Source organism: Colias eurytheme, chromosome 13, assembly GCF_061535395.1.
Source record: "Colias eurytheme isolate Ceu_HAF_F1 chromosome 13, ilColEury1 Martin Lab GWU primary, whole genome shotgun sequence".
In the NCBI taxonomy this organism is placed as follows: Eukaryota; Metazoa; Arthropoda; class Insecta; order Lepidoptera; family Pieridae; genus Colias; species Colias eurytheme.
The window spans coordinates 2,283,699-2,295,868 of NC_142992.1; the positions used below are offsets into that span (position 1 = coordinate 2,283,699).

The 12,170-nt window shown below is 32.6% G+C and overlaps 2 protein-coding genes and 1 non-coding gene across 3 annotated transcripts in view; all 3 read right to left on the reverse strand.

The window, feature by feature from the left end:
* Positions 1–7,482, reverse strand: part of Camta (Calmodulin-binding transcription activator) — a 111,863-nt gene extending 104,381 nt beyond the window's left edge. Inside the window, exons 1-2 of the mRNA XM_090108903.1 lie at positions 7,425–7,482; positions 2,778–2,869 (exon numbers count right to left, since the gene is read on the reverse strand). Of these exons, the coding sequence (XP_089965029.1) occupies positions 2,778–2,869; positions 7,425–7,482 (150 nt within the window). The remainder of the gene's footprint in view (positions 1–2,777; positions 2,870–7,424) is intronic.
* A 680-nt stretch (positions 7,483–8,162) lies between these two features.
* On the reverse strand, positions 8,163–11,180 carry Efr (ER GDP-fucose transporter). The gene is made up of 2 exons (XM_090108953.1): positions 11,057–11,180; positions 8,163–10,693 (listed from the first exon to the last, which is right to left on the reverse strand). Exon 2 carries the CDS (start codon positions 10,684–10,686, stop codon positions 9,670–9,672), a length of 1,017 nt encoding a protein of 338 aa, XP_089965079.1. The 5' UTR covers positions 10,687–10,693; positions 11,057–11,180; the 3' UTR covers positions 8,163–9,669.
* On the reverse strand, positions 10,728–10,799 carry TRNAE-CUC (transfer RNA glutamic acid (anticodon CUC)). The gene has a single exon. It is a non-coding gene; the product is annotated as a tRNA-Glu (tRNA).
* Positions 11,181–12,170: the final 990 nt, after the last annotated feature.

Genomic DNA, 12,170 nt, shown 5'->3' on the forward strand with positions numbered 1-12,170 from the left:
ATAACCACCCTTATTACTTTAGACCTGACATACGGGCACGATAAATAGGATCTATAAATTATAATACGCATAATTTGAACGAGCGAATTGTATATAGAATTTAATTTTATTGTAATTTATAAATTGTTGATAGTCGTTTTCATTTTTTTTATATATACCAACCTATATTAGGTCCATTACATTAGGTACAATTAAATTGTATTTGCTTTTAAAATAGTTAAAAGTCTTTGTTACTTAAATAAATACCTTAAACAAAAAACGTACAAGGAATATTGCAGGAATTTGCATTTTTCTAGACCATGAAACGTTACACAAAGTTTTTCTTATTGAATGAAAACAATGTTACAGAAATATTGTTTATGCTGAAGAAATAAGTAGGTATAAAAAATATGATCGTTAATGAAGACAAAATCTTTACAAAGCTCTTTACTCACTTTGTTAGTTCAACTACCTAGTGTAGTTTTTCACCGTAGGTAATCAATTCTGGCAGTTGTTCTATAACTTGACCACAAACATGATAATTCAAGTGATGTCAACAGGCAGGCCAATTTCAAGGTAAGCTTCGTTGCATGAGAGAATGCCAGCGATTCGGTTCAAACTCCATTTGACAGTCAAAAAAGCCGACGATCCGAAATCCACAGCATACATTACCCCTTAATCCGGCGGAATATTTTAGGCCAACTTAAAATGCCGAAATTCCATTCAAACTAGACTATCAACGCATACCTGAGTATAAATTAGCTATTTCATGTATTATGCAAAACGAGTGTCCCCTCATATCTCCATGTTCCATACTTAACCGTTGATTAACTGAACCTCAACTAAGCAGTGTACATGCATTAACGTAATTATACTGCAACGACAATACGTAGGATTTGGAGCATTAGAGCGTTGGGGTCATCTAGCTGAGGGTTAATGGGATTCTGTATAATATGGGCGTTTAATAGATCTTAATGCTTCGATTGACGATATGGCCGTAAACCGCTTGGACAAAGAAGTTACTGTATGTGCGAGTAGCAAAAGACTTATTTCTTCAGTCAACTATGTGTCCAATGCTCAAAGCAATGCAAAAGCAAAAGCAAAAGTAATCAAATGTAAGATTTAAATCCTAAGAAAAACAAATAATTATAGGTAGTTACATATTTGACTCAATACTGGTATCCTAACAAAATGTATGTATTGTCTTATAAAATGATTATTAAGTTAGTGAGAAACAGCACATGCTATCAGATCGATTACACACCTAGGTGACCAGCAATGATCAAAACACATCCATGAAACAAAGGTTGAAGTTTGGCAGATATTTAGGTGCTGAATTTGAGATTTTAGCACGTGCCTCTTAAACGAGACTTATTCCCATGGGCTCTTCAGGCTTCGTCATTAATAATTCAGATGACACTTGCGAGAGAAACGGGTGTGATTTACGAGTAAAACGTCAATTGCAATACTTAAGATTTAGTGTGGGACATTCAATACGCATTTTTATGATATCGCCGGCGGTTGATTAATTTGGCCGCAAAAAGTTTTTATTTGATATTATTGCTTCAAAAGTGGAAGCGAAATATTGACAATTATTAATATAGAATGAAATGTGTCTCTTCCACGCCCAATCAAATTGTAGGTAACTACGTCCTAACAACGTGTCTACTAGATTTTTGTTCTAAAAATTTACATTCAAGCAAACAACAAATGCACATTAAATAAACAAGCAAGTGTCCGTTGAATTTTAACACTCTACTCAATTTATTGTGATATAAAATCGTCATCGTAGTCTTACCTAGAAGACAATATACCAAGACACAATAACAAGCATAAACCAGCATTACCACAATAACGATCCCTTATTTAAGTTCACTTGAGCTCAATAAAGCACCTACATCATTTATTAAACAGAAGTTATTCATACGCCTACGTCTCGTCGCTAAAGGACCTGCACAATTATTACTTCCCTAATTAACTTTTAATCACCACGCGTCCCATAAACTTACCCATCTATTGTTTAAACTTTGAATAGTTAAACCCTTACGATTTAATTATCCTTATTTCCCACAATTCCCGAACTGGCAACCCTAAATTCATACCGATAAAGCAACTCGTAATAACGCGTCGGGGATTAATAACCCATTGACCACCGAGCGGCCCGATCGGGCCGAGACACAATAGATTTTCTATTGTGTCTGTGATCCGAGGACTGACGGAATAAGGTAGAGAATATATTTAAACTATACTTGTTTCTCGTTTTCTGGATAGAGCAAATAAACATTTTTCGAATAGTTTAGTTTCTGTAACTAATTATTTTGTTCCTATTTAATAATTACCAATAGTGATTACCACAGGACAGTTCTTTGACATTATTTTTATGATTATAATAGTTATTTTGTAAAATTAAATTGTAAAACTGATTTTAAAGTTTCTTGCCGGTTCATCTCCGTAGATACTGCTTTCCGAATCGGTGGTAAATATTAAAAATATGTAATGACATTTCAAAAGTGCTTCTAGAAGAAGCCTAATTGAATAAATAAATGTTTAAGTTTGAGTTTGATTAAATACCATAATATATTCGGGCAAGTAACAAAACAAGACCCGGAAATATCTACTAATAAAAATGATTTCAACAATAAATACCTAGTAAAAATGAGAAATTATTTCTCACACATAATAAATTAATAAATTAATCATTTAAAAACACCAATCCTCATTCAATTAATGTTTTCACTACATTAAAACAATTCAATAGCCCTAATATTCAATAGATCGTGGGCAGAATATGAACGAACCTCATTGGTGTTCCAGCGATGGCGCTGGGCGGCGAAATGCTCCGCCCTGGGCAGGCTCTCTAGATTCTCCGGCAGTTTTATCGGTTCTCCATCTGAAAAGAATAATTGAATTAGAGATTTAATTAAATAAGTGAAGGAAGGTGTGACTCAGGTGTACAGGTATAATAGTTTTAAGATGGTCAAACTTTAGTTATAGTGTTTGATTTTTTGACGTGACAACGTCTTATAATTCGATAGAGCCGGCTGAACGCACGAAAAAACATGACTCATGCGACGTTCCCTCGCTCTGAGGCGTTCTAACTTCTATAGGCTTGAAGTGCAAGCGAGAGCGCGGAACGAGCGACAAAGAAGCACAATCGGACGTTGTCACGTTCAAGTATCGTCAGTAAACAGACTTTACAGACAACCAATTTATTTTTTTCACAAAAAAATCAAGAAAGTAATATGGATTTTATAGTCAAATTATTATATGTATAGATTATCATTTTCGCTTTAAAATATAAAGGTTGTAATAATTGTATGCGATCTATAGAATTAACAATTTTATAATTTTGGAAAATTTCACATAATATTATATCTTAAAAACTAATATCACTGTTTTCTTTGACTTGTACTTATCTTCTCTTATATATAAAAATGAATCGCAAAATGTGTTGGTAAGCGCATAACTCGAGAACGGCCGAACCGATTTCGATAATTCTTTTTTTATTATATTCCTTGAAGTACGAGGATGGTTTTTATGTAGAGAAAACGTAAACATGTACCACGGGCGAAGCCGGGGCGGACCGCTAGTTTGTAATAAAATTCTTCAGATTCCAGTATTGACCTAACATATTCCTTTCTTTTATTTCAGAAGTTCGAATACAGCAATTCAAAGGAGAGCACAGTTGCTGCAACAATAGAATCTAATTGCAGAAAAGAATTAAAGTAATTAAACAGAAAAGAAGATAAACATAATGCACATGGAATTTATTCGTTCACTTCAGCATCCCAACGCGCATTTCATTTTATTTCCTAAAGTAACCGTACATGGCCAAAGGTCCATAAATAACGCTGAAACAGCGACAAAGCAAAACCGCGTTGTAAATATCCCAAGTCTATTCGCTTGAAAAAATAAAAAGCTCCAGAAAGAATTACAAGAAGCTAAAAATGTGTCTCACACGTTATCTGGTAACCACGATTGGACAAAATTAGTGGGCACTCGAGCAAAAGCTTAGCTGGCGAAATTTCTTCCTACTACACAAACGACCAATTTATTTCTCGAGCTCCTTAACTGAAAAACGAGGAAAAACCCTCTTAATTTCAACAGTATAAGAGCTCACATTGCCTCCCGTTTAGAACATTAAATTGGCAACTACGTATACCGGACGGCGACGGAATTTCAACAAGTTGGTCCATAGATTATTGCAAATTTAAGCCCGCCGCTGAGACTCTCGTATGCTTATAGATATAAGGTTTATTTTAGCTTGATGGGGTGTAGACTTTATTTGCCGTATTTAAGGCTGTGCCGCTTGCAGCGCAGACATTCTTGACGAATGTTGCCAAAAACCTGGAAGGTTTTCACCTCGTTTTCGACTTCCGTTATTGTTTCCCCGGTGTCAAGATTGTAGTTATAAATTAAGGTACTATTAAGATGCTTGTATGCCGCTAAGAATTTTTACGTTCTAGGCGAAATTTTACAGTTTCGTCGTGCCAGCTCATTTTACTATCTTTAGCTTTTAAATATTACAAAAGTATGAAACACTGCCACAAAATAATGTACAACGTAATAAGTAGTTTCACAATAATAATACAAAATAATGTTTCTATTCCATTCAAATTATATCAGATACCTGATACATACTTATCTACTTACATATTTATAAGGTACCAGTTAGATTTTACCAGTTATCTAAGCTAATTACAATTACAGCAGATAGATTTTATTTAGGTAGTCGTATTTTATCTTTATCTCTTGCTACAATCTTATCTAAAATACTTCATTGAAACATTCAAACGGTTAGATAAATAAATGGGTTATGTTTAAGCATATTGGCAAGAATATTGAGTAAAGCCAAGTTTTTATTTCAAATACTGAATACTGAAATAAAAGATATGAAACAAAAATACGATACAAATCATCACAGTTCGTTTCTATCTCATAAAACATTTAGGTATATGTGAATAATGTATCTACTATAATAGACGTAGGTAGGTACTATGCTAATAATGTTTAGAATTTATAATTTACTAGCCGTCCGACCCGGCTTCGCCCGTGGTACATGTTTACGTTTTCTCTACATAAGAACCATCCTCGTACTTCAAGGAATATAATAAAAAAAGAATTATCGAAATCGGTTCAGCCGTTCTCGAGTTATGCGCTTACCAACACATTTTGCGATTCATTTTTATATATAAGAAGATAGTTATGCATGGGTCAACATAATATATATTACAGCACCAAAATATTGTTTCAATAAGAACCTGCAGTTACCTACTACATACTACTTAAGGGGGCTTAGGCGGTCAGCGAAAATTCAGCTATTCGGGCCTGAGGTAAGCGGTGAGGGGGTCCGCGTTTAGTATGGAATCAACGTGCTCGAAACTGAAAATCGTAAGCGCCATTCACATTTTTATCAAAAAGTGAATGAAAATATTTAGTATTTTCTAAATCTAAAACAGTCACGAAATCGTGAAGGTAAATACCTATGTATTTGTGATTTTATACGAATTATTATCGTAAAATACAGTTGTAATGAGAATTTATATGATATTTTAGAGGTAACTTCAGGATTTTTTTTTATCGAGCAAAATTTTTCCAATCGTGTTTTGGAAACAGTCATCCCATCACACATACGTCCTGTAATACATATTAGAAATTTCAGTGCGAAAATACTTCAATATTTTCAATTATAGCTCATAGAAAACAGTCCATTTTGCCGTTTTCACCTACTAAGGGCCCTTAAATCCTCCTACCCTTTCAAACAAGCATTATTAGGTAAGTTAAATAATAAAATATCGTAAGAGGTCTGTATTTCATTTAGTTATACATTTTATTTCATTTATATACATAACATTATATATTTAATAACATGGGACACTAAACTATATATTTCTAAATTAATTATTAAAACATTACAGAGGCAAATTATTGTAACAAGTAAGTACTATGAATGCCATTTTAAAATTTAATATTATCAGAAAATCCTCTGAAATCCCAATTTTCTTAATTGCTCTCGCTTCGTTTTTATAACCCAATCCTATATAAATTACCTATAATATTACTTTATAAAGACCAAATTCACTTTAATCACGTAAACGGATTCATCTGCAATTTTTTAAATCTATTTTCTATGAAGATCTAAAAGTTCATTGTTTCAACTTTCATCCATCAAGTTTACAGAAGCTTCCGTACTAGCTAAACTAGGGACATATTAATAAATAATTGAATTGAGTTAACGTAACAAGAAAGAGTAATGAGATTTTGGTTAAAAAGGGAAACATAATTTAAGCTCAGCAACGAAAATTATCTAAAAAGATACACGAACGTTCAAAATCAGAGACACAAAAGATATATTATTCGTAACTCGACGTCTGTACATAACTAATGACCCACTACTCCTAACGAACAAGCGAAACTACTTCTTTGTAGCCACCCCTATGTGTAGGGTTGTCGCTTTTTATTTTTGCATTTCACAGTCCATTTTTCAAAGCCAGTTTCGTCAAGCATCTGTTGGAAATCAATCAGCAAAATAGGCGACGAAACAATTCCAATTTAAAATTTTAAAACTTCAGTAAGTTTACTTTCTATGCAAAGTACTTACATAAGTATTAAGAAAGCGTTTTAAATACAATCAATTATAGATTAATTTAACCCCCTGTTGTTTGCTTATGCTTTTGTTGAAATAAATAAATATACAAAGGATCGCATTTTCAATATGGAAAGCTATTATTTCTTTTGACAGAAATCAATAACAAATATTATGTACTAGCTAATTTTTATGTAGATTAGAAAACGGTTGATAAAGGTACCTCGTTCGCATCCACCGTTCGAGGTTAATAAATAATGAAACATTAAATACAAAATGTGTCAGCCCTACGGCCATCTCGAGCCCTCCTTTGTTCTACTGGCCTTAACACGAGTCGATTTGGAGGGTGTGGAAAAAATTCTTTTTTATTATTTCACATCTGGCTACGTTTTATATCGACTGTAACGTTGTTTCCGACCCAAATTACAAATTTAAGGAACGATAGAATATGTTACGTATTTATACAACCTAATTTCGAAAGGAAAATACGACTGGGTAGCACTAATTTCATCTTTTTGTTCTTTACGAGGTATCTCGTTTCAACTTTAAGGTACCTATATTGAATATCAGACATACAGAAAACAGTGTTCCTACACCTAAGATATGATTTATATAAGCCATTATATATCCCATTGGTCAGGTTATGATTAATATTTTAACTCAGATATCTCCCAACCAAAACATTTAACAGAGTTATTAAAAAAGATCACAAGTACTCCAGTAAATATAAGAATATACATATATATATATATACCTCTCCGTTACATTATTACCTGTTTGAAAAACAGACTAGGTACCTAAAGCAAGATTAGTCAAAAAGTTACTTTAATTCCTAAACCGTTATTTTCTACATCATTACGTTCGTTTAAAACGCAGATTTCAGTTATATTGAACTGTCCGCCCCTCTTGGCTCCCATTTTGGTCGCCGACTATAAGTCTCGGGTTTATTATTTAAGGAAAAGTTATTTCCTAACAGGGAACGCTAAGTTGGATCTCTATGGCCCTGACTTTTAAACTGTTGCGAAAAATATAGCTTCCTGCTTCTTAAGATTAAAAAAAAATTGGCAAGAAAAAATTAAATTTTGAACAAGGAGCAACAAACCGATTTTACTCGGGTAACTGTTAAATTTGTAGGTACTTAATCATACCAGTTTTATAGGTACTATTAATTATCTTTACTAATATTATAGAGCTGAAGAGTTTGTTTCTTTGAGCGCGCTAATCTCAGGAACTACTGGTCCAATTTGAAAAATTATTCCGCTGTTAGATAGCCCCTTTATCGAGGAAGGCTATAAGCTTTATTATAACATCACGCAAAGATCAACAGGAGCGGAGCATTGCGGATAAAACCGCGGGGCACAGCTACCTAGTTGAGGATAAGATCAAAACAAGCCCTCGGAGATCATGTACCTACACATTCAACCAACTTTTGGAAATCGGTACATCAGTTACTGAATAAATATTTTAATTATTTTATTTTTTTATTTATTTTATTTTTCTAGTTTTTACGTTTATGTAGTAGATGATTTTGCTCAACAAATTATTTTAATTTCACTTAAGTATAATTGAAATAAAATAAAAAACATATTTTGTTCCATGTTGTATTAGTCTAATATAGTTATTGCTTACATTACCAATCTTATATTAATTAAATTTTAGCGTTAGAGCCCGCGTGAATTTAAAAAAATATAAATTTACCCAACATTCATAGACACAACTAAAATAAATAAAGTCGGATACTTACAAAATTTCAATAAAACGTAATAATAAGCTACATTCAATTTTATTGATTTTGTTCGTGCTAAGTTGTATTAATAGATACTAATGCAATATTTGAATGTAGGTAAAATCATTGCACATTATTTTATTAATTTTTTCACTAACTTCCACTCAACAAATTGCCTATAATATAAGGTTGCCAATTCTTTTGCAAATAAAAGTATTTTAAATTAATAAATCATGATATAATTATAAAAATAAAAATTAACTTTGTCAGTACATCCATACTAATATTATAAATGCGAAAGTAACTCTGTCTGTCTGTCTGTTACTCAATCACGCCTAAACTACTGAACCAATTTGCATGAAATTTGGTACGGAGATATTTTGATATCCGAGAAAGGACATAGGCTACCTTTTATTGCGAAATATTATGTACCACGGGCGAAGCCGGGGCGGACCGCTAGTAATATTATAAAAGGAATGTAGGTAAATTATGTAATATCAAACGCGAACATTATTTAACATGGTTTGTCAGTCTTACATGAAACCAGCGAAATAATTATTTTATTTTACTAAAAATTACCACCTAGACAGAAAAATACACAATACAAATATTGTTTTGCTCTTAAAAGCTAGAATTGGCAACCCTATTCACAAATACATATATAATAAAACAAATATTAATTCCAATAGCCTTCTTTTATATAGTAAGTTCTAAGCAAATATTTTGATCTAAACAAATATGAAATCAGGAGGTAATCCGTAATATTGTATGTATATGTATGGGATGTTAAAGAATTAAGATTATTTATAATTCTTACTTGTAATATTAATATTGAATAACTTTACCATTGCTGTTGCTAAGCTTTGTCAATTATAATTTTCTTATTATATTTCTATACAAAAAGTATCTCATTAGGCATCATTACAAAATAACAGAATATAAGTATAATTATCTAAAATAAAAAGCAGCCATAGTCACTAAGTCAATAAAATTATTTATATAATTATTCAAATAATTAATATATTATTATGCATTAAAATATCTTTGTACAATTTAAAATTCAACACAAAAACAAAATAAATTGTAAAAAAAGTAAATTACAAATCCTTTAATATTTGTAAGCATTGTATTGCACAGATACAATATATGTAATTATGACAGAGCAAAATTTTATCTATTACACATACTAATATCTCAACATCAATTTCTCAGCAGAATGACTATGCTATTTTATAACTTCCTCATCATGGCATAATACCAAAAGGCATTTATAAAAAAAATATTTATTATGGGTCACAGTACAAAAATCATAAGGAACAACAAAATGCCTCTAGTTATGGCAAAATTATCACAATGCGTATATAATAATACAATAAAATTACTGTTTTTTCTTCTCTTTCTTGACTGTAGGTACAAATAATGCAATTGTTTTCTGTAATAGCTCAGTGAATATCATTGTACCTATGAACACTAATAATGTGCCGATCCAATGCCCTACAGTGAAGGGATTTTTAAAGTACAAAATAGAGAATATGAGAGATACAAACTTCCTTAATGTCACTGTAAGAGTAACAACTAAAGACGCACACTCAGTAGTCAAAACATACACAGAACTGATACATAGTCCTTGCGTTAATACATATAATATCAACCACAAAACTTGTCTAGGGAATGTGATACCTAAAAATTCGACTACAGGTGTATTTAATGCTAAAGACACATGATTGGTAATATTAGGTGCTGTCGGTAACCAAAATACTAATGGTAACAAATGAGTATAATATAACGCCTCCCACGGGTGCTTTCCATACTTGGAATATAACGACTCTTGGAAAATTCCCATTCTAGCTGAGACAAATAGGGCAAAGGTCAGAATAGCAATGCCCAAACACCACCAGAGCCAGTCGATGAACTTGAGTTTCTCTTCCTCGGCAGCGTCTTCATGAGTTTCCCTTGGGGCTTTGACGTCACCACTTGATTGTATAGTACATATGGCTATACCCGCTGATATCATAAATACTGCTAGATACTTTAATACTGGGTAGCGCTTTTTCAATATCCACACACCCATAGCCATGTTTGCCATGAGCGAACCAGCCCTGAATATCATATGCAACGGCATAGATATATTGAAGTCAAATGCATAGTTGTTGGCTACACTGCTTGTCCAGAAGAATCCCACGAGTAATAAGTACTGTTTGAAGGGTATATTCCTCTTTGCTGTTCCAAATTTGCCAACAGTACAAAATCCGACTGACGCAATGAATAAGAATTGCAAAAATGTCGCCAAATTTCCCGCGCCTGGGTCCTCTTTCACAACCAATTCCAAAAATATAACATTAGAACAACATCCAACAAACACCATACAAATGGCCAACGCCGCTTTTGGGCTCATCGTGAATCTGAAAAAAAAAGAAAAAATAATTAAAAAAAGTATTCCGATACCGGGAATCGAACCCGAGCCTCCTGGGTGAGAGCCAGGTATCCTAGCCACTAGACCATATCGGATATTGTCAGTGCATCTGAATTTAGCAATAGTAAGCGCAAGTTTTCTCCTTTTATCAAAAAGAACACTATAATATTAACAAATTAACAATCGTTTATCATTTTATGAAGCATTTAGTAATAACTATCTAATCATTAGTTGATTACGACAAGATACATGTAAGTAAAGGTTATTTTTAATTATTGTTCTTGACAGAAACTAATACATGAGAAGTTCAAGGTTTTGAGTACAAAATTTTAAATTATAAATATATACTTACATTTTCAGCACTTTTTCACACTTTATCCGTAAATAAACACTAAAATCACGAAACTATAAACATTCTGACAAGCGGCGCACGTTTGACAACGACGGACACTGACGTGTGTGTGTGTGTACGGCTGCGTAATCGACAAATTCTGATTTGTGTTTGTGACCGTGGCCTCGAACGCTATACGCATGCGCAGAAAGAGGTCGTAGATAAAACAGTCTTATATTCACAGATAAAACGAGGATAGATGGCGCTAATCATAATTTATCAACAAGCCAGGATTTGGAACATCTTTTAGTTTTATAATTTCTATTTTTATTGTGTTTTGTTTGATTAATCGTGTGGTTCAGTTAAAAATAGTTTTTAATAACTATACCCACTTATTGTTGTTAATTTTATTTTCATAATTTTTTCTTATAATGTTTTTCAGTTTATCAGATATAGTACGGAAGGTAGGTATTGGTACGTGGTAGGTACCTACCAAACTGTACTATGCTAATAATTAATTATTATACCCTGGCCTGGTGGCTAGTAGAAAACTTATTTTTCTTAATATTTGACATATTTTGTCTTCAAAAATAATATGATGTATAAACACTGTATATGAAGTATAAAGCGTAGACAGAGTTTCTCTGTCTACGGTATAAAGAGTCTTTATCAATGTTGCATAAAAAATCCATTCTATAAAAATAAAATCCGTCAATTAAAATTTTAAATTCGTTTTCTTATAAACCGTTCCGGAAGGTTAGACCTTCAAGAAACAATTGTGGATCGTAATTTTTAAATTCTCGTCCATTGTACTGTGAAAGCTTTTCTTCTCTGACACTGTTATGACACATCTAATGAGTGTTAGTGTTACAAACAAACATTTTAAATATTAAGCTATTGCATATTTTACCAACGCGAACGCTGAGTTACCTTACTGAAGAAGATTCTCCCCAAATATAGGGTCAAATAGGCGATTTATCATTAAATGGAGAACGTATCTGATATTAAGAGGCGGTACAACCGATAAACGCGGATTTATTAGGGTTTTATTATCATAACAATAAGTTGGCTCGCCTGGCTTACAGAAATGGGCCCATTATAGCTAAAGTTAGTGGGATGCTCATGCACAATTTGT